The 26,907-nt window shown below is 39.6% G+C and overlaps 1 protein-coding gene and 2 long non-coding RNA genes across 7 annotated transcripts in view; 1 reads left to right on the plus strand and 2 right to left on the minus strand.

Moving 5' to 3' along the window:
- Nucleotides 1–7,301, plus strand: part of CHST9 (carbohydrate sulfotransferase 9) — a 205,575-nt gene extending 198,274 nt beyond the window's left edge. For all 4 annotated transcript variants that reach the window (XM_040479174.1, XM_040479176.1, XM_040479175.1 and 1 more), the window contains one exon: nucleotides 4,775–7,301. In XM_040479174.1, coding sequence (XP_040335108.1) covers nucleotides 4,775–5,866 — 1,092 coding nt within the window. In that variant the 3' untranslated portion in view covers nucleotides 5,867–7,301. The remainder of the gene's footprint in view (nucleotides 1–4,774) is intronic.
- LOC121033062 (uncharacterized) lies at nucleotides 1,517–4,840 on the minus strand. Its single transcript, XR_005791679.1, has 2 exons — nucleotides 4,730–4,840; nucleotides 1,517–3,766 (listed from the first exon to the last, which is right to left on the minus strand). It is a non-coding gene; the product is annotated as an uncharacterized LOC121033062 (long non-coding RNA).
- Nucleotides 5,002–23,374, minus strand: LOC121033060 (uncharacterized). 2 transcript variants are annotated; one of them, XR_005791677.1, is made up of 4 exons: nucleotides 23,325–23,374; nucleotides 10,432–10,523; nucleotides 9,953–10,017; nucleotides 5,002–5,151 (listed from the first exon to the last, which is right to left on the minus strand). It is a non-coding gene; the product is annotated as an uncharacterized LOC121033060 (long non-coding RNA). The 2 variants fall into 2 exon arrangements; XR_005791676.1 differs by lacking the exon at nucleotides 23,325–23,374 and adding an exon at nucleotides 18,372–21,445.
- Nucleotides 23,375–26,907: the final 3,533 nt, after the last annotated feature.

Consider the following 26,907-nt stretch of genomic DNA (forward strand, 5'->3'; position numbering starts at 1 on the left):
TAATAATTTAATACAATATAATACTGTTCATCTTGATTTTAGTAATCCGAACCCTTCCGTCATGGAAAGTCTTTCCTGTGATTGAAGAAAATGGAATGGGGATGGGGTGGGGAGGGAGGGAGGCCACCACACCCTATAATGGTTTTCATAAGGTGAGTGATGGTGGGCTAAGACATGCTAGAAGAAGGTCTAGTGACCATCCAACAAGAAGTCTCCTGGGGTGTCACTACTTCGAATGAACCCTTAGCCCATCTCTTGATTTAATCATAGCTGAGGAAACTGACTAGTACTAAATACACTATCAGGAGATTGAAGTCTCATTTATGAGCAATGAAACTTTCCCTCAGGTAGTTATCTCCCTAGCTGAACTAGTCGTTAGAAAGTAGCTTGAAGAACATGGACTTCCAGCAAAGGCAAGTGGATAAACGTGTAAGGTATCTCATCAGGTGTGTTGTGAGGGCTCCTGTGACATCCCTACCCATCGCAGAGTATTTGTCTCTACTTACTAAAATATTCACACCCGCCATATTTGATGTCCTTCTCCCCTAGATGGTATGAGATGAGCTTGTATTTTTTTACTTTCGTTTGCAATACTCTCTTGAGTGGTCCCCCAAATGCCATTACTGCCTGCAGAGTGCCTGGGGAGCTTGTTTAAGGTAGAGTCAAGAGCCCCACTCCCAGAGATTCTGCTCCCAAGTGTCCACAATGAGGCCTGGGAGGCCTGGGAAGCAGATTGCTGGCAAGCCTCCAGAGGTTCCCAGGCAGCCTTGAGTGACCTTGAACCAATCTGATTTGGCAGGCAGGTAAGGCTCCGAGCCCTCCTTGCCTACTTTAGCATGAGCAGCTCTACGTGTACCTATATTATTTGTGTTCTCTTCTGCCAAAGATTTGTTTGAATACAGATTTTCAGCACCTTGACAAGAATTGGTAAATTATTTATCTAAGTTAACCTTGACCTTTTGATTAACACTTTTTCTTTGACAAGGTTATAAAACAATTATTTGAAAGCCCATCATTTAGTTAAAAGCACATTTACTGCAAGAAATAAAGCAGAAGAAACTTCTATTTCCATGAAAAGCTTTTTCCTCAGTCATTGCTCTCCAATATAAATGAAAATATAAAATTTCTGAATACCATATTGTCTGAGGTACTAGCTGATGTTTAATTTCATGAAAAAGATGCTGAATTTCTCCTTCCACTTGGTATTTGAAGAAAATCTAAAATATTCCAAGTAAAAATGATTGTATTTTAAAGTGACTATTTGTGCATGTAAAACTCTGATTTTGTGTGCATGAGAAGGATGTCCTGGTTATGTGCAAGAGTCATCTTACACACACTGTTTTTCCTATGTGCAATGACAAACAAGCTGACACTAGTCCCTTCTATTTAAAAAAGAAGAAATTATAATCTTGATACAGTCAAGGTATAACCACTATGAATGTTTAGGAGGAGCTTAAAAAAAAAACCATAAGGTGACACGGGAAAGAACACCATTGTAGACAGTTTTGTGAATTTATTTTTTTTATTTCATTAAATATGGCATGAAGGCTGGTGAAATGTAGTACAATTGTGTAAGTAAATCCTGTTAATAGATACACAGATTCATTTTGTGCTGTATCTTGAAATAAACAATCCACCTGTGGTCTTTAAAAATTGCACTTAATCAACAATTATTGGTTGACTGTTTTCTATGTGCCAGGCAACATGTTGCATACCAGAGATCCAAAAGAGAACAAAAAAAATAAGACCTCTGTGGTCATGTTCTAGTGCAAGACATGGGAGTGGGGCGGGGGGTGGGGGGGAGACAACACAGAAGTAAGTAAATAAAATCACTCCGCATTGCAATAAATGCAATGAGGAAAGTAAGCAGAGTTCTTATTTGGGAACCTTACATGGGAGAGATTCTCAGAAGAGAACATAATTTATACAAGGCGGACAGGAAAACCTCCCTGCAGAAGTGACTTTCTAAGAGCAAATGGAAGAACCAGGCATTCTGGCTACTAAGAGCTTGAATAACATGGTGAGAAGTGGTCAAAGAACTGAAAAAATGGAAGTTGCAATGAGCTGGAAGGTTAAAGGATGGTGGTCAGAGAGATGATGGAGGTGGCACAGGCACTGGTGATGACACGGTCTATGAGAAATGAATAACACCTCTATTAAAGGCGAGGTGGTCAAGGAACTGAGAGTTTATTGGGTGTCAGAGTCACCACACACAATGACAAGAAGGGGTATGAGAAGCAAAGTCTGAGCTAGAAGCTAAAGTCTTCAGTGCATGAAACAAAGGACAAGGGTACAGGCAGACGACAGCATGAGGAGGGAGAAGGGAGGCTCAGTAGGACACGTGTGCTTGACAGAAGCAGAAGCTTTTGCCAAGGGACATGTCCTGGAAGCAGCAGTGAATTGCAGGGAAATAGTGCCCTGACTTCTGGCTGGAGGGACAAGTGGTTCAAGGAAATAAAGTTTTGTCTACTTGAGAAAGTGCAAGGGCAGCAGAATCTTGGGGGCCAGCCAGGTTCCATGTAGAGAAAGTCCTGGGAAACAAACATTCCAGAAGTCTCCAGAGTTTAAAGGGGAATTTGATGACCACAAACAGAAGGTCCAGAGGGCACAGTGGAAAGCTGATTTTGTTTTTGTTCTTGTCAATGGGGCAGGGAGAGAACTAATTAAGGTACATCTAGAGACACACAAATTATAGTCTGGATAATAATGGACAACTGGGGAACCTTGAAATTCACTAGGTCAATGGGATAAAACATTGTTACTACACTATAAAATATTAATAATAGCAATTATTATTTACAGTTGTAATAGTAGAAAAAGTAGCTGCAAAAATATATTGGCAATTTTATTTCAGGCCTGTACTAAGTACTTCCCATGCAGTCAACCAATAACCCCATGATCTTCCAAAGCTCAAGTCAAATTTCAGATCATCTGTGAAAATTTAATGGACTACAGGTAATTGATCAGAGTAAAGATGGATTCAGGGCTTTGAAGTCATCCTGGCAGTCTCCAGTATGACAGAAGACAAATGGTTTTAGACTTGAAACACCAAACAGTTGGCTCAATGCTATGGAAGATTTGGGCAGCTGTTTTATGGGGCTACCCAAGTTGGTGTATGGTGATCAGGGGTTACTCACACAATCTTCTTGCACTAGAAAGAAGCAATTCCCACCCCCACACCACTTAAAGCCTAGCTAGTAGAAGGACCATGATGCTTTGAGGTGGCTTCCATCCACAGTGCAAACTATTTCTCTGCTCTTTTGCTCAATTTGCTAGAATATTACTAATCAACTTGGAAGATTTCATTCCATTTATTCATTTGTTCACTCAATAAATATGTGAGAGCAATTACTATAGGCTCCAGGCCATTCTAGACACTGGGGATACAGTGGATGGATGGATGGATGGATGGATGTCAGATAGATAGATAGATAGATAGATATCCTCCTCTAGGGAACTTCTCCCACCACTTCTTCCAACACTAGCCTGGTGGCCCCATTTATTATTCCCACAGCACACCATTTGTTGATTGGTTTTTCCAATAACATGCTGACGATTCTGTATGTATATTTCCAGGCCAGTCTTCTCCTCAACCATCCTTTTCAAGTGTAAGTGAGATCATGTTACTTCCCTGCTGAAAGCCCTTCAAAGTCCCCCTAGTTTACCCACAGTAAAAGCCAAAGTCCTTACAATTTTATCTCTAGGAGAGGATTCCATCTTGTAAGTCCTGTCTTCCATGTATTCCCTTCTGCAGTCATTGCAAGAGCTGTAGGAAGACGTAGTCAGATGAACAGTAGATGGTTGGTAGGCTGATTCATTCCACTGACATGAGAACTAAATTCTTGTTCTACTTTTCGTACAATTTTATGTAGCAGGACATCAATTAGACTTTTGAAAAAGACAAAGTTTTCATACACGAATGAAATTGTATGGTTATAATTACTAAATTATTACGATAAATGAATATTCTGAAATAAAACATTTTCCAAGGGAAAAAATGTCTCCTTTTGCAAGTGCTTGAAAAACTGAAATGGTCATGAGGATTTTATAATTTGCCTTGCTGCAATTTTAAGTTATAATTTGTGACTTTAAACTCTTCCTTGCATCACAGAATACCCCAAAAGCAGCTACATTTTGTATCTGCATTCAGATGCACTAATTAATTAATGCTTGAAGGTAACACATTCCTGAATAGCTCAAGAATCATTGACCTACAGGATGATGAAGTACATTCTAATGTGTTACAGACAAAGCTAAAATGAAAATTCAGGACACCCTCCTTTCCATCTTGTGGCCAGTGTGTGTGTGTGTGTGTGTGTGTGTGTGTGTGTGTACCTTGTAAGGTTGTATAATTGATAACCATAGTTAACAAAGATAGTACAGAAAACAATAACCAACTTACTATGATCATACTCAAATCAATACTAGTAGGTTTAGCCAAATAATACTCAAGATAATTTAGCTTGAGAAAATCTATTAATATAATGCAGCACATTAACACTAAATAAATGGTAACATGTAAGTAACCAAATATGTGTAATATAAAATGTGGAACTTTGGCTCAAAATGATGCTTGGATACCATTTTTCATTGTTAGATTTTCTCTGAAGAAACTTACTACAAAATGTGTATTCAGCATGGTTTGCTAAATTGTTCCGGCAGCTTATATGAAATGTGCTCTCCTCAATAGTATTGTAAAACAAATATGTTCAGATCCTTGCATACTCACGTTTGTGAATGCGCTTTCAACATTTCTCCTTCTCTATTTTAACAGAACCTCAAGTTCCACATCACTGAGGATCCCAAGGGAAAAAAGGAAAATCTTCTGCTCGACTCTGAGAGGCCAATGAGGGTCTTCACAAAGACCAGCCACTCACAAGGAGAGGATCGAGTTTTGGGGAAGACCACAGGGCCACCAACAATTAAGCTGATTGCAAAACATCAAGGAACTAGGACTGTTTTCAAGAAGTTCAGTGAAATGAAGTGGCCATTGGACATACACCCTTTAAATAAAAGTTTAATCAAAGACAACAAATGGAAGGAAACGGATGTGGCCCAAGAGAAACGCAGGTCTTTCCTTCAGGAGTCTTGCAAAAAATATGGCGGGGTGAGTCGTCCTCAATCACATCTTTTTCATATGGTATCCAGGATCTATGTGGAAGATAAACACAAAATCTTATATTGTGAAGTACCCAAGGCTGGCTGCTCCAACTGGAAGAGAATTCTGATGGTGCTAAGTGGGTTGGCTTCCTCTGCGTACAACATCTCCCATGATGCTGTTCACTACGGGAAGCATTTGAAAAAACTAGATAGCTTTGACTTAAAAGGGATATATACTCGTTTGAATACCTACACCAAAGCTGTTTTTGTTCGTGATCCCATGGAAAGATTAGTGTCAGCATTTAGGGACAAATTTGAACACCCCAATAGCTATTACCATCCGGTATTTGGGAAGGCAATTATAAAGAAATATCGGCCAAATGCCTGTGAAGAAGCATTAAATAATGGATCTGGGGTCAAATTCAAAGAGTTCGTCCACTATTTGCTGGATTCCCACCGTCCAGTAGGAATGGACATTCACTGGGAAAAGGTCAGCAAACTCTGCTATCCGTGTTTAATCAACTATGATTTTGTAGGGAAATTCGAAACTTTGGAAGAAGATGCCAATTACTTTTTGCAGCTGATTGGTGCTCCAAAAGAGCTGAAATTTCCAAACTTTAAGGATAGGCACTCTTCTGATGAAAGAACCAATGCTCAGGTCGTGAGACAATATTTAAAGGATCTGACTCGAACTGAGAGACAATTAATCTATGACTTTTATGACTTGGACTATTTGATGTTTAATTATACAACTCCATTTTTGTAGTTTGCATTAATCTTCTAAAACCCTGTAGTTACTTCATGATGATGGCCTCAAATCAGCTAACTGTAATTTTCCTGCAGTTCTCTGTATGAGAGAGAATTTAACCAAGTGTAGTTGTCTTGATTTAATGAAGATTTTTACCAAATAGTATGACACCAATTGGCACAAAGTTATAGGAAAATTACCTTACAGAGACATGTAAACAAGTTGAGTTGCTCTAGAATGTTTGGAAAATAGCTGCTTTTGCATTATGGATTATATTATAGAAGCAATAACCTAGCCAGCTGCTACATTAGCTTCAACAGCCTCTTGCAATGATAGAAAAAGGGATCTAAAATAGCATGAGTATATGTCTACATCCTGGAATTTGTTGTCTAAAGTGCATGGATATATTTTTAGCAGTCTGTGACATATTACTCGAACCTTGGAGAGTTTTCTTACACCCTGGAAATCTTTCTATCAACTGCAATGATAAATCCATTTTGAAATAATATTTTGGACCTAGGCATTTAAGTTTAGATTGGAAGGCATTATGTGATTTACAATATGAGAATATAGCAGAAAAACCAGATGAGGCTATGGCTTTTTATATTCAACAGCCAATAAAAAATGCACAACATGCTAAGATCAAAGCAACAAAAGCAACCTTCCTCTTCCAGAAAAAGTTAGGGGAATTGATTCTGTTTTCTTCTGAGCCCTCTGTGCAGAGACAAAATGAACATAACCACTAAAGGTCCTCGCTTCTGAAGCAGGCAGTTGCGAAGTTTAAGTCTCATCAGATATAAATGTGCTTCTAATTTCTGGTTTAATTGGGCAGGGGGGAAATTGTTTCAGGATGGAATAATCATCAAAAACAAAAGTTGCCACTCTGAATATGGGTCTCAAACAATAACAAAGTTTTATAAGAGTATTATTTGAATCAAAGCATCATGTGCATAGCTTTATATGTGGAATGTACTCTAAGAATAACTTTTGTTTCCAGTCTAATTACTTAGCTTAGGAATGACTTTTTAAAAACGCCTATACCACTTCAAAGATAGGTTATATTCTAAAGAATAAACAAAACAAGAGCCCCTAGAAACATTTTTAATAGGCTTATGCATAAACAAATTCAGGAGTTTTCTTTTTAAGTTCAAATATTCTATCCTAACACAGTCAAATACCATTGCATTCAAATATTAAATCCAAGTTTTGGGAAAACAGGACCATGTGTCACCCCTATCGAAAGTTGTAATGCATTTTGGAAATTTTTTCCAGCGGACCCTAAATTTGAAGACACGTTTGGATGGGAACTTATTTTAATTGGTTGACTATTTGAGTTAAGAAGACCACATGTCATTGAAACTCTGTTTAAATGCAGTTCTCAAACATGTTCTTCTTCCCAAACTCTCATTTTTTTTCTCGTCAATAAATATTCAGTAACGTCTCGCAAAGAAAAGTAGGTATTAATATTTAAATATTAATAGACCAAGATAGTTACCGTGGTCCTTGTTTCATTTGGATTTTTCATTTCATGGCTGAGTATTCATGAATTGCTTCACTCGACACACGCCTGCCTTGTCCATCGGTGTCTCCCAAGGAGTAGGTACCTGCAACAGCCTGCCAGATCCTAAGTATTAAGCCTTCTAACCCAACCTTTTGCTACATTCCACTCCATTTACTCTTGCCTCTAGACCATACACTTAAGCTGTGCTCTCTGTTTTTAAGGAGTTTTACTCTAGAGTAATCCCAGTTGTATAATTTAAATTTTGCTGTACCATGGAGAGTGGATTCCTTGTAACTTGGAGACAATGAAATTATCTTTTTATGGAGAAAGAGACAGAATGGAAACTATGCCAAGAAGCCTGAAATTTTATTCCTAAACCACACACACACCAAAACTAATTTTAGATGGAATCTGCTATAAAATATAGGAGCAGTTTTCTCAACGGTATTCCTAAAATCTTATCAGGAACAAACAAAAAACCCTTCTTTTCATAACTTTGGAAGAAAAAATTTGGAAAAAAAGTGCCTTAACTCTCTCTTTTTAACATTTCTAACGCACTTGAGAGAATGGAATACATATGTATATATATACATATATATGCACATATATGCACGCATAAACATGTGTTTGATGTGTATGCATATATATGTATATGTACAAACAGACACGTAACTCTTTGGCACTGGTGGGAGAGAAGAGAGCTGAGAAAATGATACACGATACTCTCTATCAAAGCTATTCTATGCCTTTCGCCATACATCCTCCTTCTCAGACCCTTTCCACTGAGCCTGTGTAACCAGAGGTTGGTCTTTCAGTCATTCTTTTCCTAAAAGACTGATACCAGCAGGAATCCTGTGTGACGTGAGTCCCAGAGGCCATGTGTTCCATAAGGTTTTATGAAGGAAGAACATATTTTTCAGGTGCCTACTCTTCCTTTTAAATCACTTCTGTTCATGGTAGGGCTGAAGAAGCCAGTCATCATTTTGGATTCCGTGTGATTTTGAATAATTTTCTATTTATCTTTTCTGAATCATTATGCTTTGCAGACCAACTCACATTCACCTTTGTCGTTTCTGCCTGTGCACAAGCCCCAGGTGTGAGCATCACTGCTTCTTTGGACGCTCACAGTTTCATGGATTTAGATTCCTAAAGGCAAGTGACCAAATCCAGACTCATCTTCCAGATGTCCAGTGTTCATATTTTAACACTAGCATGCTTCGGGTATAATTATGAGTCCTCTAATTAAACCCTAAGGATCTTACTTGTTTTATATGCAGTGGTAACAACCTGGGCAGGTCCCTTCACTCTGTTATTCCTGTCTGGAATTACTATTAGAGTAAAAGTTGGCAATTAAATCCAAAACCACAGTTAGTTAACATGGTAAACTATCTATGGATATGTGTTGATGTGATTATGCCCAGGAACTGCCATAAATTTCAATGGAAATCCATATACGGGCACCCAACTTTCCGATTTTCTCACATGTGTTTGGAAATACCCAATGGAAATGTGTGGCTACTTGCTAAATTCTCTAACTTTGCAGTCTATAAAATATTATCTAGCAATTCAAAAGCCACTTGGATACCATTTGTAATCAGGAAGAGGAAAAAAACTTACTCGCTTTACTTATGAATAATTATTCTTCAAAAAAGTATTATCTCCTAAAATATACAGGGTTTTGCTGAAAAGACTATGTGAGCAGATGCAGGAAATTTTCAATATGAGTTCTCTTTGAAAAGATCACCTGCGGAATTAGTAGAACTTGGAATTCGTAGGCTGAGACTACCATAAACATCTCTGTACTATCAGTCATCACTTGGACTCTTGGGGCCTCCTTAGCCTCTAGGCTTTCATGGAATATGGCAAAGCAGAAACTCTGCCCATGGCTAACATCCCCAGCGTGCTCTGAAATTTGAAGGATAGTTGTCCATAAGCCCATAGCTCAATACCTGAGGACCTCAGACCAAGGCTAACTCAATCATAAGCATTATAATAATATTCATTATCATAGTCATAATCAAACATTTATTCCTTTACTACTTAAGTGCTTTACATGCATTTATTTAATCTCCATAGTCAATCTAAGATGCTATGTAAGCCCACCCCATACAAACACACACTAAATATATATATAGAGAGAGAGAAGAGTGGTTGAGTAATTTGCCTGAAAAGTCACAGCTGGAAATTAGGTCAGGAGCCAGGATGAATCCAAACAGCAAATACCAGTACCAAACTCTCTTCTTAGTTTAAGGACAACTAAAGGCAAGAAATATATTGTCATCTTGAAACTTTTTTGATACAAATATAGATATATATACGTGTATGTGTTTAGCTGGTTATCCCATTTCAGATCAGCTTATCCATTTCTTCCTGCTGAGTTGACAGATTCAAAGACTTTGTAAGAAGTTAAGCTTTCTTCCTAACCCCTTTTTTAAAATTCCCAGTTGATCGTGGAGCACAATGTAAGAGCAAAAAAGTCCCTGGACCAAGTTTAGCATAACAAAAACAAAATATCATTTTGACAAGAAAGTCCAGACCGCTACAGGAGTGGGCAAGGTCAAGGAGAATATGGTCCAAACTGGGAGAGAGTCTGGCCAACTTACCCCAAATCGGCACTTGAAGATGGCAGTGGCTCACCAGGTCAGCCCAAGAGAAAGCTCCTTAAATACTGCTAGAAAGTAAGCAATTGTATATGGTCTCTTTTTTACTGAGCACCCGTCCCCAGGGCTAGTTTAGTTGTCAGATAACCCTAAACAGGCTCAGGAAGATTATAGAAAAGAACAGAGGAGCAGGTTGACTCAAACTAACTGAAAACACCATGAAAAATTCAAGATAAACAAGTGCTCAGATACCAGAGGGAAGACTTTTCCTAGACCTTTGGGATACCCTCCATGAGGAAGGCCAAGTCTAGAGAGTTCAGCAAAAGGGCATTGCCTCACACCATTTTACTTCTCAGAACTGCCTAGTCCCACACATCTTGTCTACCACACTCCTATCCTTCCAGGCATATTCAAGTCCATTTAGGACAATCATTTCTTCCTTCTCCTCTGTTCAACTCTTCACTCTATTTTGAAATACTCACCTCTCTCATATCTAGACATTCGCTTCATGTTAAGTCACCAAGGAATCTCTTTAGATTATTCAGTTTGACAATCTCATCTCTTCATGAGCTCTCTGATCAACAGAAAAAGGCAAAATGATTTTCCCCTGATGGGACATGCATCTGATACTTCTTTTACCAATAAATGCAGGCATTCCTTCCTCTTTTTTTTTTCTGCTTCATTTATTCATTTGCTATAGCCCTCTTCATATGAATAAAAAATCTCTGCTGTCATTGGAGTATGTTCTAGGTCTTCCAAGAGGAAAGGAATTGTGTCTGTTTAATTCACTTTGCACTGTTTCTAACAAAGCATGGAAAGAAAGAGTTATTGATATATTTTTGATATATAGTTTAACGGTTCCTCTATAGCTTCTCCTCTTGTATAATATGTTTTATTATTGCCTTTGACTTTCAGACATCTATATGATCAGTGGGTCTAAAGAGAAGGTCCTAAAGCAAGGCGATTGGGGAAGTTATCTAAAGGCACTATACTGACTATCACACCTTAACCTAAAGTATAGCTGTAGACACAGAAACATTTTACACTTCCAAGTTGACATATATGTTTATTAGATTGGGGGAGGAAATGTTGAAAAAACGCATGATTCTGATCAATAGGAAAGCCATTTACAGAGCAGGGAGCAGACACTGGAAACCTACCTGATATTCATTTAATGACGTGAAGAATATGTCTAATCCTTCCCCCAAAAAACGTAAAAGTTAGGTATTATTCCACCCATCGCTTTGTGAGGGAGAAAACCGAGGGTCAGAGAGGTTTAATGGCTCGAAGCCGAGCCAGCTTCCTGCCAAGGTCTCTCTGGCTCCAAAGCGGAGACCACACACGGCAGCCTATGGGCCAGATCTGGCCACAGATATGTTTGGTTTGGCCTACGACGCATTTTACTTAATATCTGAATTAGCATTTTAAAATTGGAAAGCTTTCATCAGTAATAAGGAATTTCTGTTACGCAGCACCATTTGTGCTCACCTGAAGACAGTTGGGCATTGTCAAGGTCAGCCCCCTTAGAGAAGCCAGAGAGCTCTTGTTGTTCATGCTCTCCATCTAGGCATCATCACCCACTTACCCTACCTGGCTGGCCCCTAAGTGCCTCACCTTTTCATCCCTGCTTTGAAGTGTGTGTTCTTGAGTCTAGCACACTTCCAAAGGAAAAGCAATTCCTGAACATTTTCTTTGACCATATTTGTGTCATGCAATCCAGGTTCCCTTATCCTCATTCAAAATGCTGCTTGGCCTTTGGTCGTATACCCAGTGGGATCGCCAAACAATATTTCATTGTATGAGAAAATCTCTTTTGACTAACAAAAAAAAGATGTTGGGGGAAATCCAGTACCTTCCTTTGGCATCTTTTTTTTTCTTAGTCACTGGGTCCCCCTGGCAACAACATTCCTTCCCATCCCCTTCAGCGGAGATGAATCATTCTCCCATGCCCTTGGAACCTCAGGGTCTAGGACAAAAACTGGTTCCCACCAATGCATCCAGACTGCTATTCCATAACTTTTCTTCAAAAACTCCTTCTCTTTTAAAGGTGTACCCACCCTTCCTCTGAAAATTACCTATTTCCCAGCTTTCCCTGAGGATTTCCCCATCAGGTCATAACATGCCTCTCCACCCCATTCCTGCTATTATCCTGGGTGACTTTTGCCATCCCAGTGACATTCAACTGTCTTTGCTTCTTAGGGCTCTAACCTCCTCCTTCTTCTGCTTCAACACTTGGAGAGCTAGAGAAAACAGAAGCCTAGCCATGGAAAGAGATAACCATGACTCTTGTCCCTAAAGAGCAGAAAACCTGTGGCAAACTATGTAGTACTTCATTTTATCCATTAATTTCCTTAACCAATCCTGAAGTTTAGAAAAATGTTCTTCAAAAATATTATGAACTGAAATGTACTCCAAACGCTAGTATAATTACCAACTTCAAGATGACAATATTAGTTTGACTGTAATTATCATTAGGCAAAAATAAACCCTGATTTAGTCTATCAAGTGCTCAAAAAATAGTGCATAGGCCACCACCACGTATCAGAGTTATCCACATTTTTGTAAAAAACAGATTCCTGTACGCCACCCAATATGCGCTGAATTAGAATCTCTGCGAAAACCACTTGAGAATGTTCTCTTTTAACAATCTCCCTGGGATGAGTCTTATATACAACATGGTTTCAGCACTGCTTATGTGTGTGTGTGTGATTTTTTTTTAATCCTGGTGGATTATAGGTACTAATAAAGCCTGCTCCCTTCGTTCTATTACTTTGTTAAAAAGTTAATGGCTCTTGGCTCAGAGAAGGTCAGCGGGTATTGGTACTGAAGTCCTCTGTGGGATTTTGAGCCGCACTGAAACAGAAACTTGGCATCTGAGGTCCGCCAACAACAAGTAGAGCTGAAATGATGAAGTGAGTTATGGGAACAGCACTAGTCCCTGCCCAAACTTTGTGAAAGCTTTCAGGATGAAATGGAGAAATGGAAACTTTCCTCTTTGAAACCCAAAAGACAAATGTGGACTGAAGGCAATTTTGGCAACTCGACTTCACACTGAATGAAGTGAAGACAGTATGAGTTTTCCAATAAAAAATAAAAAAGCTCTTTTCCAATTGACCTAAGATGATTGAAAGTGGAAAATATTTGCTATTTGGGTTATTAGTTTGAAAGCAAGTGCCCCAGGAAATATTTTGCAATTTAACTTAAATGGTAAGAATGTACATTTTCTTGGGCTTCATTAAAGAACGTGTCTCCCTTTGCCTTTCTGTTGTTAGGTTGAACCATATGACATTGCCAACATTTGACCATCTCTGATGTACGAACGAACACAGCCCTTTCATACAGTTGCACTAATGGCTCCACTGATAACCTACCCAATTCTAGCTGCATTAGCACTCATCTGGGCTAAGAAATAGCCTCCAAAAAGAAGCCCTGCTCCTCATCACTCTCCCCTTTTTTCTTCCTTTTTTTTCCTTTTTAAGTTTACAATTGTGGTAAAAGATACATAACATAAAAATGTACCATCTTAACCATTTTTAGGTGGCATTAAGGATATTCATGTAGTTACACGGTCATCACCACCATCCATATCCAGGACTCTTTTCATCCTGCAAAACTGAAACTCCAAACCCATTACATAGTAACTCCTCCAGCCCCTGCAAAGCGCTATTCTTTCTGTCTCTATGAATCTGACAATGCTAGGCACCTCATATAAGTGGAATCATATAGCATTTATCCTTCTGTGACTGGATTATTTCATTTAGCATTGTGTCCTCAGAGCTCATTTGTGTTGCAGTGTCAGAATTTTCTTCCGTTCTAAGGCTGAATAGTATTCCATTATACATATAATTCCTCCCTTTGATCCACTCTATGCTCTTTGAAAATAAACTTCCTACAACATCATTCTGCTCCCAGCTTCTCATTTCCTGGATTCAACGGTCACAATAATATAACCCTTACCCAATATCATCAATTAACTACATAACACCCATTATTATCCAGCCCCTGCCCCAAACTTTATTACATTCTCTAAAAACATACTTATTTCCCCCTATTTTATTGTATTTCACACTGCCTGAAGTGCCTATTTCTTTTCTCCCTCTTTATTTTATATTATTTTTTTTAGAGAAAGAGAAAGCATGAGCAATGGAAGGGCAGAGAGGGAGAGAGAGAGGGAGAGAGAGAGGGAGAGAATCCCGAGCAGGCTCCACACTCAGCATGGATCCCCATGCAGCACTAGATCCCACAACCCTGGGATCATGACCTGAGCTGAAATCAAGAGTCAGACGCTCAACTGACTGAGCCACCCAGGCACCTTCTCCTCTACCCTCTAACCATCTCCTCACATGACCCCTCCAACCTACTCCTCGCCCACCCCACTCCTCTCCTCCCTTCCCATAACCATCCCTCACTCAGCTTGCTTCACCCACTCTTCCTGGGACACACTTCCACTCTTCTTGCCTTAACTTTATCCATAGGCTGATGGTACAAAATCTCTTTCTCCAGCTTGTATGTCTATTGTGGACTTTGCCCCATATTTGCAACTTCCTGATGGAGTTCTTCGCCTGGATAATCCATTGGCACTTCCAACTCAACATGACTAAAGTTGAACTAATTGTCTAACCCAAAGCCTGATTTCTGTTTATTTAATGGCATCACCATCCATCTACTCTGTCTCCCACATCAGGAACCAAGGAGCCAAATCAGACTTCCCCCAGGGCTGACTCCCCACAGCCAGAGGAAAGCTCACTAACTTCACCACCTACATTTTACTCAAGCTTCTCCTCTCCCTCCATCCATTCTGCTACTATCCTAGTTCAAACCCTCCTCACCCTCTCTCTGCAACACTGCAACAATTTTTAACTGTCTTCCCATTTTGTTCCCTTCTACACCATGCCCCATACGACTGCAACAACCTAGAATGGCCATGGTCCCCTGACATTGGGTAGTTTCCTGCCTCCTGGGCCTTTATTCACTTTGCCCCATCTTTTGAGCACCCACCTACCCCCATCACCCCACCCATATCTCTTAATTGCTACACTCAGCTCAAGAAGGCATTCTTCACCTCTGTGAACCTATGTGTTACTAGGAAGCAGTATGCTGTGGTGGTTAAGAGCCTGGAAAATCCTGATATGGATTTGAATTCCATATCTTCAACTTTCAAACTTTGGGACCTCTCCAGTTTATTTAACTTCTCTGAGTGCTGGTTTTCTCATCTCAGAAATGAGGACAGCAATACCTACCTCATAAAGTTACTGAGAGAAATAAATGGGGAAATGTGTAAAGTTTTCAAAAGTATCCAATGAATTATTTTCATTATCTCACTAGAGCCTGTGCATATCTCTATCTTTGCACACATAGGATTCTGATGATTTATGTATGTGTCTGGCTTCTCCGATAAACTGAATTCATCTTGTTCATCTTTGTAACCCCAGACAAGGTACTTGGTAAATATCTCTTGAAGAAATGAATGCAAGAGTGAATCCCATACACCTACCCCTATGTTCACACGGCACTGTGCCTTTCCCTTAAGGCACATTCTGACTTAGAACAATGTGAAAATATGTCGTAACTTTTCTGTTAGATTCAAAGTTACCTGAGGGTGAAACCAGGTCTTGCTCAATAAATGCACATCTAATTGAATTTCAAGCTTTCAAATGTTGATTCTTTTTAATAAGATAATGGTTTAAAACAGTGGGCTCCATTACTACAATATAGAAACAAATAAATACACTAAAAAGCTGTTATTTCATTCATCGTCAGCCCCTTTTTTTCCATTAGCTGTACTCCCTGACCAGGCTGAACTTTGATCTTCTCAGATAGGGCACTCTTTTCCTGCCTTGAAGTCTCTCTGAAGGCAGCTCCCTGTTCCTGCACACTAGGGACCAATCTAATATCTCATCAGTCTTCAGAAAAGACTTTCCTGACCCCCAAGCCAGGTTCAGCGATTTGCAGTTACTTTTCCAAAGTACATGTTCCCACTGGAAAATGAGAAGATTCTTTGTGTCCAGGTAAGTCTCTGTCACATTTCTAACTTTTTATTCATCACCAAGTATATAGTCAACACTCAGCAAACTCATGCTGACCAACTGAATGGACAAAGCTCTGGGTTTTGGTCTTTCTCCATCATAAGACATTGGCAAATGCTAGACTGAAAAGGATTACACAGAAGTTACTTTATGACTAAATTCTTAAGGACTGCATCCAGAAGGCAGAAGTCTGTTCTATAACAGAAAAGACTGGGGAGAATTAAAAGGTGACCACTGTGTTGACCAAAAGTGGGGTTTCAGAATGATAGAAGCCAGGTGTGTACTTGGCTTTCTGAGACTAGGTAGATATGATTACATGATGGGGAAGAAGGCTGCAGTAGTTGTCAGGAGGCTTGATCTGCAGTGTCTGTGGCAATGGTTAATAGATCATTTGTATCAAGAGGTGAAATATCTGATCAGCTGACCCTGAAGTTGCTCAATTTGTGTAATCAAAAAAAATTATTTTTTTAATGTTTATTAATTTTTGATAGAGACAGAGAGCAAGTGGGGGAGAGGCAGAGAGAGAGAGGCAGACGCAGAATCTGAAGCAGGCGCTAGGCTCTGAGCTGTTGGCTCAGAACCCACGAACCATGAGATCATGACCTGAGCCAAATTTGGACGCTCAACTGGTTGAACCACCCAAGTGCCCTCCCCCCAAATGTTTTAAGTGTACTTTATTTTTTTAGTCTATTTACTTATTTTGACAGAGAGAGAGAGAGAGAGAGAGAGAGAGAGAGAGAGAGAATGAGTGGGGGAGGGTCAGAGAGAGAGGGAAAGAGAGAAGGAGAGAGAGAATGCCAAGCAGACTACCTGCTATCAGCACAGAGTCCCATGTGGGGCTCAATCTCATGAACTGAGACATCATAACCTGAGCCAAAATGAAGAGTCAGACACATTTAACTGGCTGAGCCACCTAGATGCCCCATAATCAAAAAATTTGAGAGCAAAAGAACACATGGTGAATATAGCCTCCATAGACGCTCACATATTTTCTAGACCTATGTTGGTTTATAGACAGAGCCCCTTGGTTGAAAAGAAGATCATATTTCCTTGAGGAAGGACCTTGCAAAACTACTGCAAGAATATATGGTAGATATTCATCAATCTTTCGAAAAGGACTTGCCATCATACGTTAGAGTAACTGTGCATTGAGGCAATACCCAAACTTTTCTAGGTCTGTAAGATACAGAGCCTGAACTGACATTGACACCTTTGGATGCAAAGCACCATTGTGATCCTCCAGTTAGAGTGGAAGCATATGTGGTCCTGATGGTAAATAAAATTCCAATAAATGTCTGTTTTTTAGTGAGTCCAGTGGATTCACAAACCAATGCTGTGTTTATTTCCTCTGAAAAGGATTAGATATATCTGAATATATATCTAAATATATCTGAATATATATCTAAATATATCTGAAAAGATATATTTAGAAATGGCATAATTCTCACATTGGTCCATGTAGCTGTGGAATAAGAGCCATGATGACAGAGAAAGACAAGCAGAATCCCCTGAAACTGCTTCTAGCCCTGGCCAAGAGGCTAAATCAGAAGCAATACCACATCCTGATGGTAGTTTTCGATTAGTCTTCAAAGACTTAAAGGATGCAGGGGTGATACTCTTCATCACATCTCTATTCAAGGGCTACTGTAATCTGAACCAAGTGATGGCTGGTCATACTTGATATCTTCATGGCAACAAAATAACACAGTTTCTGACATCTAGCTTGTGGATTTTGATCTAGTGAAAGCATTCTTCTTAGTCAAAAGAAAAGAACAAACAGAGATCACCTTTATACAGAAGAGATAGAATATTCACTGTCTTGCTCGACGGCTATGTTAATTCTGTTGCCTTTTGTTACAATATGGTCCATAGGGACCTTGACCATCTTGACATCCCTCAAATTATTACATTCACTCACTAAAGTGATAACATCAGGTTAATTTGCCCTATAAAACTGGAAATGACAAGTTCCCTGATGTTCTAGGAAGATACAGGTGTGCAACAGAGTGGGAGTTAAACCCCATGAAAATTTAGGATTCTGCTGTATCAGCGAAGATTTTAAGGGTATGGAAGTCTGGAAGAGGTGGGGCACTCCCTACATTATGGAAAATGACAGAGTCTTCATTCTTGGGGGCCCTCTTAGGATTTTGGAGGTAGCCAATACTGTGGTTGGGAATACTTGTTTCACTCATGTTGGGAGCCACCCAGAAGACTGCCAGTTCAGCTGGGGCTCAGATCAAGAGAGGACTCTGAAGCAAGCCCAGCCTGGGGTACCAGCTTATCTGCCCCTTGGCCATATGACCGAGCATGTCTGATGATACCAAATGTTTTTATGGTAGATAAAGATGCTGTGTGGAATTACTGACAAGTCCCAACAGGAGAGCTGCAACACATACCTCTTGGGTTCTGAAGCAAAGACATGCCTTCAGCAGTATGAGTAGTCTCTACTTGCAAAATAGTTATTGGCACCTAGCAGAAACTCGACTTGTCCATGGGACACCAAGTGCCTCTGTAACTGGAGCTTCCTGTTAAGAATGGAGTATTATCAGATCCACACACTTATAAGGGCAGATGTGAACAGTAGCAATCCATTATACAAGAGAAGTGTTATATTTAGAATCAGGGTTGGCAGTTCTTGAAGCTATGAGTAAATCACAGAAATAGGTGATGAATAAGAGGCCCATATTCCCATGTCACCTGCCTCTATTGCATGGATGTCTCTTCATCAGCTCACACACCTATGGTCTGAAGGTGTGTTCTCTCCGATCAACTGAGGAAGGAGAAAATAACCTAGGCCTGAATCACAGATGGGTTAGTGTGATATGTGGTTTTAGACAAAAATATACTACGGCTCCATTCCAGCCCCTCAGGGGTGGTTCTAAAGGACAGTGGTAAAGGGAATTTCTCACAGATGGCAAAGCTGCAAGAAAATACGCTTGTCCATTCACTTTACATGAAGGAGTAGCCTGAGAGGTAGATATGCAAGGGTCCCTGGGTAGAAACCAATGGCTTGGCTTTGTTCAAAGAAAAGCCTATAAACAAATGAGATTGAAAGACTGAGGAAAATGAGATCTGTGGAGGAGGTATGTAGATGGAGGGACTTATGGGAACAGGCACAAACAGTGCAAGCAGATCTTTGTGTCTCAGGATTATCCACCCCAGGGGAGGTTCTCAACAGTCACATGAGCAGGATGGCTGTCAGTTTGCCTCTTGGCCCTCCTTCCTCGGTGCTGATACAGTGGGCCCACTAGCAGAGGGTTGATGATAGCAGGGACGAAGGCAATGCATGAGTCTGACAGCATGACTCCCCGTTTCCAAAACAGATCTAGCTACTTCTACTACTGAATGCCCCGTATGCTTGCAGCAGAGACTAGACAGCTACTTGGCATCAGATGATTGTGCCGGGCCTCTTCCACTATGGAGGGAACAGCAGTTTGTCCTACTGTACTCTGCATCTGTTCCAAATGTTGGTTTGCTTTTAGCACCGTCATCAACACCACCATCCAGGACACTCAAAAAGACTGATCTAGCAACATGTGTCTCACTAAACATTGCTTCCAATCAAGGGACTCATTTTATGGCAAGTGAGATATGGCAATGTGTACACAACCATGGAATCCACCAGACTGACTATGTATCGTTTTGCCCAGAAATCATCAGCAGAAGATGGAATGGCCTGTTAGAGACTCAACTAAAGCACCAGCTTGAGGGTTGAGGCACTGACCTTCAGGATATACCATATACACTGAATGACAGTGCTGTGTCCCAATAACAGGAACACGAGGCTCTTGAATACAATAGTGGAAGAAGGACCCTTCCCTCTCTTCGTTACTCACAGAGAATGACCTGCAGAATTTGTGCTTCTCAACCCTGGAAATTTAGACTCTGCTGGCTTCAATTTCCAGGTTCCTGGGGGGGAAATTTTCAGCTAGGAAAAACAATAAATTCCCATTAGCTTTCTGAACACTTTGAACTCATCATGCCATTGGGGGAAAAGGCAAAGAAAAAAGGCACTATACTGGCAAGGGGTTTTGACTCTGATCTCCATAAGAAACGAGACGTGCTACAAGGGCAGAGAGATACTATAAGGGCAGAGAGAAGGAAGTCTAGAACTCAATGGGGTCCTTGAATGTCTCTTGGTGCTTTCATTCTGAGAATAGCAAATTAACAGTTGCAGCAACCACAGTCCAATGAGCATAAAGCAGCTAAATGTTTCAGATCCCTGAAGAATGATGATCTAGGTCGTAACACCAGACAAGCAATCCAAATGAGCACAAGTGCCAGCTGAAGGCAAGGAAATTTCGAATGGGTGACGGAGGTAGCAGGTGGTGAATATCTATTATAATCTTGAGGGAAGCTGCAGCAAAGGGGAAAATTCTTATTTTAGTCTGTTAGAAATTTTGGTTTTGAAGGAAACTCTGTTCTCCACTGAACTTATAACTTTCCACTTGGGAAGAAAGTGAGGGTAACTTTATTTTCACAAAAGTGGAGGCTCATATTACAGTGTGGGAGGATATAATGCTGGCAGAAGTGGGTCTGTGTGGCTCAAGGGGTGGACGTATCAGAAACCTCACAGACACAACTTTAGATTTTCTCAGCCTTACCTGCCTTCTATTTCAGCTGCCATGGAAACAACCAGCCTTGCATGGGCTCCAACTAACTTCACATAGGCTCAAGCGGACAGGACCTTACTTTATGAATGCACTTGTGGTCTCTTGTGTCTTTCCCCAAGATTTCCCTGTTAACACTTTATGGGAGCTTTAACATCCCATTGGGTGAACTTCTGACCAATGAAAAACAGGAACTGACAGATAAATTCTTCTCTTTCTTGAGATGCTGGGGTTTTTTTCAGACGCTGTGATAGTCTCTCAGTACCAGGCTATTAATCACCCTTAATGGGAGTAAGTTAGGTGATGAATTCTTAAATCTGCTCGCTCTCTCTCCTTCTCTGCCTCACTATTCTTATCTTTCACTTTTGCTCCCTAGGACAGATCCCCTGGACTTTATCAGTCAGAGTTTGATCATAAAAAAAGAACCGCTGAGAGTGGAATAGAAAGAGGGATTTTTAAAATAGGGATTTCACTTTATACAATTGTGGGAAACTGTTAGAGTTTATGGATGTCTGTTATTTATGTGTGTGGTGCTAGATAGGGCAAACATTTGGGAAAGATAGCTGCACATGAAGTGGGTGAAAATAGGACCATCTGGAACATATTGGGGTGAGCTGTAACCCAGGACAACGTGTACCTGTGGCAGTCTCTTGCCACCTGGAAGTCTCCAACTTCCTTGATGCAGATGGTCTATAGGAGTCACAAATCAGATACGTGGAAGGTGAAAATCTGATGGAGGCAGCAGGAGATGCTAGCCTGACTTATAAACAAAGGGCTTAATGGGCTTATGAAAAAAGTGGCCATGGTGGCAGAAACGGAGGTTATATGGTATATATCGTCTCAGAAACATGTACATCCCTTCATCACAGATCTAGCTACACCCACCAAGTACCAAACAGTAGAAAACACTGTGAACAGTAGAAAACACTATCCTACTCCACTCCCAACTGACTCTTGATGCTAATGTGACACCATATCAGTCCCCAGCAGCATCAGCCAGCCACCTAATGACAGATCGATTACATAGGATCACTCCCATTATGGAAGGAGCAGTGATCTCATTACTACTTCCAGTCAGTCATCTGCCATTGAACTTTCTCAGCTGTGGCTAACTTTATATTCCTCTCACCCTGATCCAACACCCTATGATCCATTCCCACCCATGTTCCCCAAAATGTCTAGAGTTACAAATTGAAAAATATTTTCTCAGATAAGGGCTGCATGTACTGACAGAGCAATGTCAGCAGAACTTACGGATTCAAGATCCCAACTTTATGAGAATATGCCCATATTTTTCCATTCCAAATTTTAGAATGCCTCTGTTTTCCTATCAATACTTTATGTGACCTAAGAGATCCAGTGAAATTGAAAATTCATTTTATTTTATAACACAACTGCCTACAAGATTAGAATTTGGGTTTGATTTCAGAAATCTCAGCCCTGCATGTACAGAATATAAGGATTTGGAGGATGGTGGGCATTCATAGAGACTTTCAGGTCCCTTATATAGATCTTGTATTGAAAATTTAAAGTGCTGCATTCATAACTTTCTTTTCTCAAGCTCTCTGGCATGCTTAGAAGCAACAAACCAATACTATTATACTCCATATTGGTAGGAAAAAAATCCCACTAATATGGTAGCAAATACTTGATCACCTAAAGCCATACCTTCTATGACCATTTTATTGCAGATGAAAACTGAATTAAATGCTTACCACTTAATGTGATGAACTACCAATGTTCTTCTTATCACGGTAAACAGTGTCATTAATGCTTTTAAAGCTAATTGATTAAGAAGACCAATTTCAGGTCAGCCAGAATCAATTTAGAAAACCCATCCTTAAGGTTCTGTTTTCGTTTCTCAGTACCAAATTTAGTATCTGTCAGAGTATGATCAACAAGAAGACCATAAGGAGTGATATACAACACAATAAGAGATTTATTGTAGGGATTCAAGCCTTCAATTTTGCTGATGCAAGTGACCTCATGAGAAGCTGAGAACCTTCATCACGGAGTGAAATCTACAGTTGGCTCAGGAATTAGAGAAGCTGAAAGAAGCAATCGTAGATGTCTAGTCTGTTTTCTTACCTATAATTCAAACCAAACTAAAATAATTCTATGAAAGGTAACAGCAGTCTATCATTCATTTTTTATAGGAATATTTGAAAACTTTTTCATATTCCCTAAAATTGCAAGCTAAAATTTAATTTAAGATGCTCTTTCAATAAGTGAACCATCCATTTTTTTCTGAATAATTAATGGCACAAACTCAGAGAAAATAAAGCTAAATTTTCTTAAGTGTAATTTATATTATTCTAGCTCTGTTTGTGCCAATTTATTTTTTATATTTTCCCATTATGTTTAATTTTATTTTAAAATATTTATTTATCTCCCCCCTTTGTACATGCAAACTCTGTAGAAGATAGGCATATGAATAAGATTCTGTACCAAAGATCATATAATTTAGAAGAGAAAATGCAAATTTTTAAAACTCAGAATATGATAAATTTAACACAATAACATTAAAGAACTTTTTATGATAATTTGAAGGAATGAGAAATCACATCCACAAGTGGAGAAACTCAGGAATAAAATATTAAAGGAGTGGCATTCAAGCTGAATATTAAAGCTTGAAATGGGTTCCTACTAGAGTGGGGGAATAAAAAGAAAATCTTTCAAGGAAAAGAGCAAATGGTATAGGCAATGATGTGTTTAAAAGAAAGCACAGGGAAGGGGCACCTGGGTGGCTCAGTCGGTTAAGCGTCCGACTTTGGCTCAGGTCATGATCTCACGGCTCGTGAGGTCGAGCCCCTCATCAGGCTCTGTGCTGACAGCTCAGAGCCTCGAGCCTGCTTCAGATTCTGTGCCTCCCTCTGTCTCTCTGCCTCTCCCCTGCTTGTGTTCTGTCTGTCTGTCTCTCTCTCAGAAATAAATAAAAACATTTAAAAAAAAAAAGAAAGAAAGAAAGTACAGGGTGGTCTCTGATCACAGACAGTAGTCCAGTTGAGCTGCTGTGTGAGTGGGATCTAGGGGAGAGGGAAGGTAGGTTGAGGGAACTATTGCTGGGTTTAGGAGTTGGTGCTTTCTTTCACGGTCCATAGAGAGGCACTGGGAGTTTCTGAATAAGAGAATGACAAGTTCAAAGCAATGTTCCAGGAAGATTATTTTGGCAGTTGTATGTAGAGAGGGAGGACCGCAATGAATTAGAAAGAACCCCAGACTGGGAATTGGGGGACCTGGCCAAACCTAACCTCTGTCTAATTTAAGGCAAGTCATTTCCTCCAGTGAGCCTCAGTTTTCTTCTATGGAAAATCAGAAGGGGAATTTAGTTATCTCTAAATTTCCTTGCAGCTCCAAAATGTTTTAAAAAAAAAAAAAAAGGCCAAAAGTTAAGAGGCTTTGCAAAAATGAAACCTTCAAATAAGTGACTTTTACACCGGTGGTTTACTTTATTATAGAGAAATTAAAGATGTGATTAAAAGAAAACATTCCTGGGGCGCCTGGGTGGCGCAGTCGGTTAAGCGTCCGACTTCAGCCAGGTCACGATCTCGCGTTCCGTGAGTTCGAGCCCCGCGTCGGGCTCTGGGCTGACGGCTCGGAGCCTGGAGCCTGTTTCCGATTCTGTGTCTCCCTCTCTCTCTGCCCCTCCCCCGTTCATGCTCTGTCTCTCTCTGTCCCAAAAATAAATAAACGTTGAAAAAAATAAATAAATAAAAAAGAAAAGAAAACATTCCTTTCTGATGTTCTATAATCATAGGGAATGTCTCTTATCAAAGAACAATCCAAATGATTTGATCTCATGCTAGCTCCATAAAAAAGTTTGCAAGCAGTTTTAATAGCAAGAACGCCCCCCTTATCTATATGCTTCCTTAAACAATTATTAAGAACTTGCTGGAGTTAAAAAATAAAAAGAGCCAGAATGGTAGGTGAGCAAGCCCATCTGGGAAAGAGAACCTGAGACAGGTCTCTAATCTCTAGGGAACAGCGCAAAAGCTGTCAGAGTGCCCTGTGCCCTCTGCCCGCCACAGCAACGAGGAAAAGCGGTGAGCAGGCAGCTGACCTAAAGGGATCCACAGGGGTGAGGACAAATCCCGGCATGTGGACCCAAAGAGGGACACTATGATGTAATAACATTTATCTCAGAAGATGCCAGAATGACAGGTATCAGCAACCAGAAATGGTAGAGCTATAGAGAACTCAGAGGCGGCCACACCAGCCAGAGGAAGTCTCTGGAGCAGGCACTTCCTTCTGGAGGCGGTGATGCTGTGTCTGCTGCCCAGAACCGAAAGGTCAACTTGGAAAGAAAGGTAGGAAAGCATGAACCCTAAAACTGGCAAAGACTTCTTATAAGAAACTGAGAAAACCCAGAATGACTGAGTTTCCTCACAATCAGTGAATAAGTCATTAAGTTATGTTACAGAAAACCAAATAAAGTGTGACTTGTACACACCTGGGTGTGTGGCCTGTAAGAATCTGACCAAGTTCACTAAAGGGTGAAATGAAGGATGAAGAACTTAGATAATATAGACCACTCTTTTAAGAATTTTGGTTATAGAAGGGAAAATGTAGGCTGGTAGACCTATAGGGTTTTGTATTATTTTAGGATGAGAGAGACAAGTGTATATTTATGTAAGAAGTTAAGCCAGCAAAAATGATTAGGTTGAAGACATAGGAGAAAAATGAAGGATTAATGGAGGAAGGTTTATGAAGAGGCAGAAGATTAAGATCCAAAGGACAAATTGGGAAAGTGAGCTTTGATTGGCATATAAATCTTTTATAGATCAAAAAAAAAAAAAAAAGGAGAAAGGTTGAATCCAGAGAATTGGTAGTGAAGAAGAGATGACTTATATTTAGATTGCTAACTTTAAATTATTACTATCAAAAATTAAGGAAAGATCAACACTACTGATCCCACAGATGCTTAAAGGATAACAAAAAATACAACAAACACCTTGGTGCCTCAAAACTTGATAACTTAGATGAAATAGACCAGTTTTTTTAAAGGACACAAACTACCAAAACTTACACACGGAGAAATAGATATCCTGAATAGCCCCATATCTATTAAAGCAATTGAAGCAGTAATCAATAATCTTTCAAGAAGAAAGCATCAGGCCCAGATGATTTTGCTGATGAATTCTATCAAAGATTTAAGGAAGAAATGACACAATTCTCCATGATCTCTTCCAGAAAGCAGAAGAAAAGCTTCCAAACTCATTCTATGAGGTGGTATTACCAAAAGCAGCTAAAAACATCAAAAGAAAGAAAAACTGCAGGCCAATATTTCTCGTAAACATAGACGTAATAAAAGTCCTCACAAAAATGGATGATATTCAAAACTATAAAATGAGTTTCAATAAATTTTAAGAGATTAAAACAAGAGCATGTTCCCTGACCACAAAGAAAACAAATTGGAAATCAGTAACAATAAGATATCTAAGGAAGTCCATATGTTTAGAAATTAAGAGGTAATGCTTAGATTCCTCCTTAAATGATTTTATCAGAATATATAAAATGTCCAAAGTTGATGACACAAAATTCCACTTAAAGAGCTAGAAAAAGAGCAAAGTTAATCCAAAAGAAGTTGAAGGAAAGAAATCAGAAAGACAAGAGCAGAAATCAATAAAGTGAAAGACAAACAATAGAGAAAACAATCAAAACTTTGTCCTTTGAAAAGATCAACAACAAATTGATAAATCTTTTGTTAGACTGAACAATAAAAAGAGAGAAAGCACAAATTACCCCCATTAAGAATAAAAGATCCTATCAGCATACGTAAGGGATGATAGGAGAATATTATGAACAACTTTATGCCAAAAAATGTGACAGCTTAGATAAAATAGATAAATTACTTTAAAAGTAGGGGCACCTGGGCGGCTCAGTAGGTTAAGTGGCTGACTTTGGCTCAGGTCATGATCTTGCAATTCATGGATTCAAGCCTCACATCAGGCTCTGTGGTGACAGCTCAAAGCCTGGAACCTGTTTGCGATTATGTGTCTCCCTTTCTGCCCAACCTCTGCTTATACTCTGTGTCAGTCTCTCTCAAAAATAAATAAACATTTAAAAAAAATTTTTAAGTACAACTTACCAAAACAGATATAAGATGAAACAGAAAATCTAATCATATATTTATTGAAGGAAATAGAATTTATAATTAAAAAAAAAATTCTCCACCAAGGAAATTCAAGGAGTAAGTGGTTTTACTGGTAGATTCAATTAGCATTTTAGGAAAAAATAATTTCTACTCTTACATAAAATCTTTCAGAAAATAGAGGAGGAGGAACACATTTCAGCTTGTTTTACGAAACTAGCAATTCTGAAT

Source organism: Herpailurus yagouaroundi, unplaced genomic scaffold (assembly GCF_014898765.1).
Source record: "Herpailurus yagouaroundi ecotype Mexico unplaced genomic scaffold, PumYag 142, whole genome shotgun sequence".
NCBI classification, from domain to species: domain Eukaryota; kingdom Metazoa; phylum Chordata; class Mammalia; order Carnivora; family Felidae; genus Herpailurus; species Herpailurus yagouaroundi.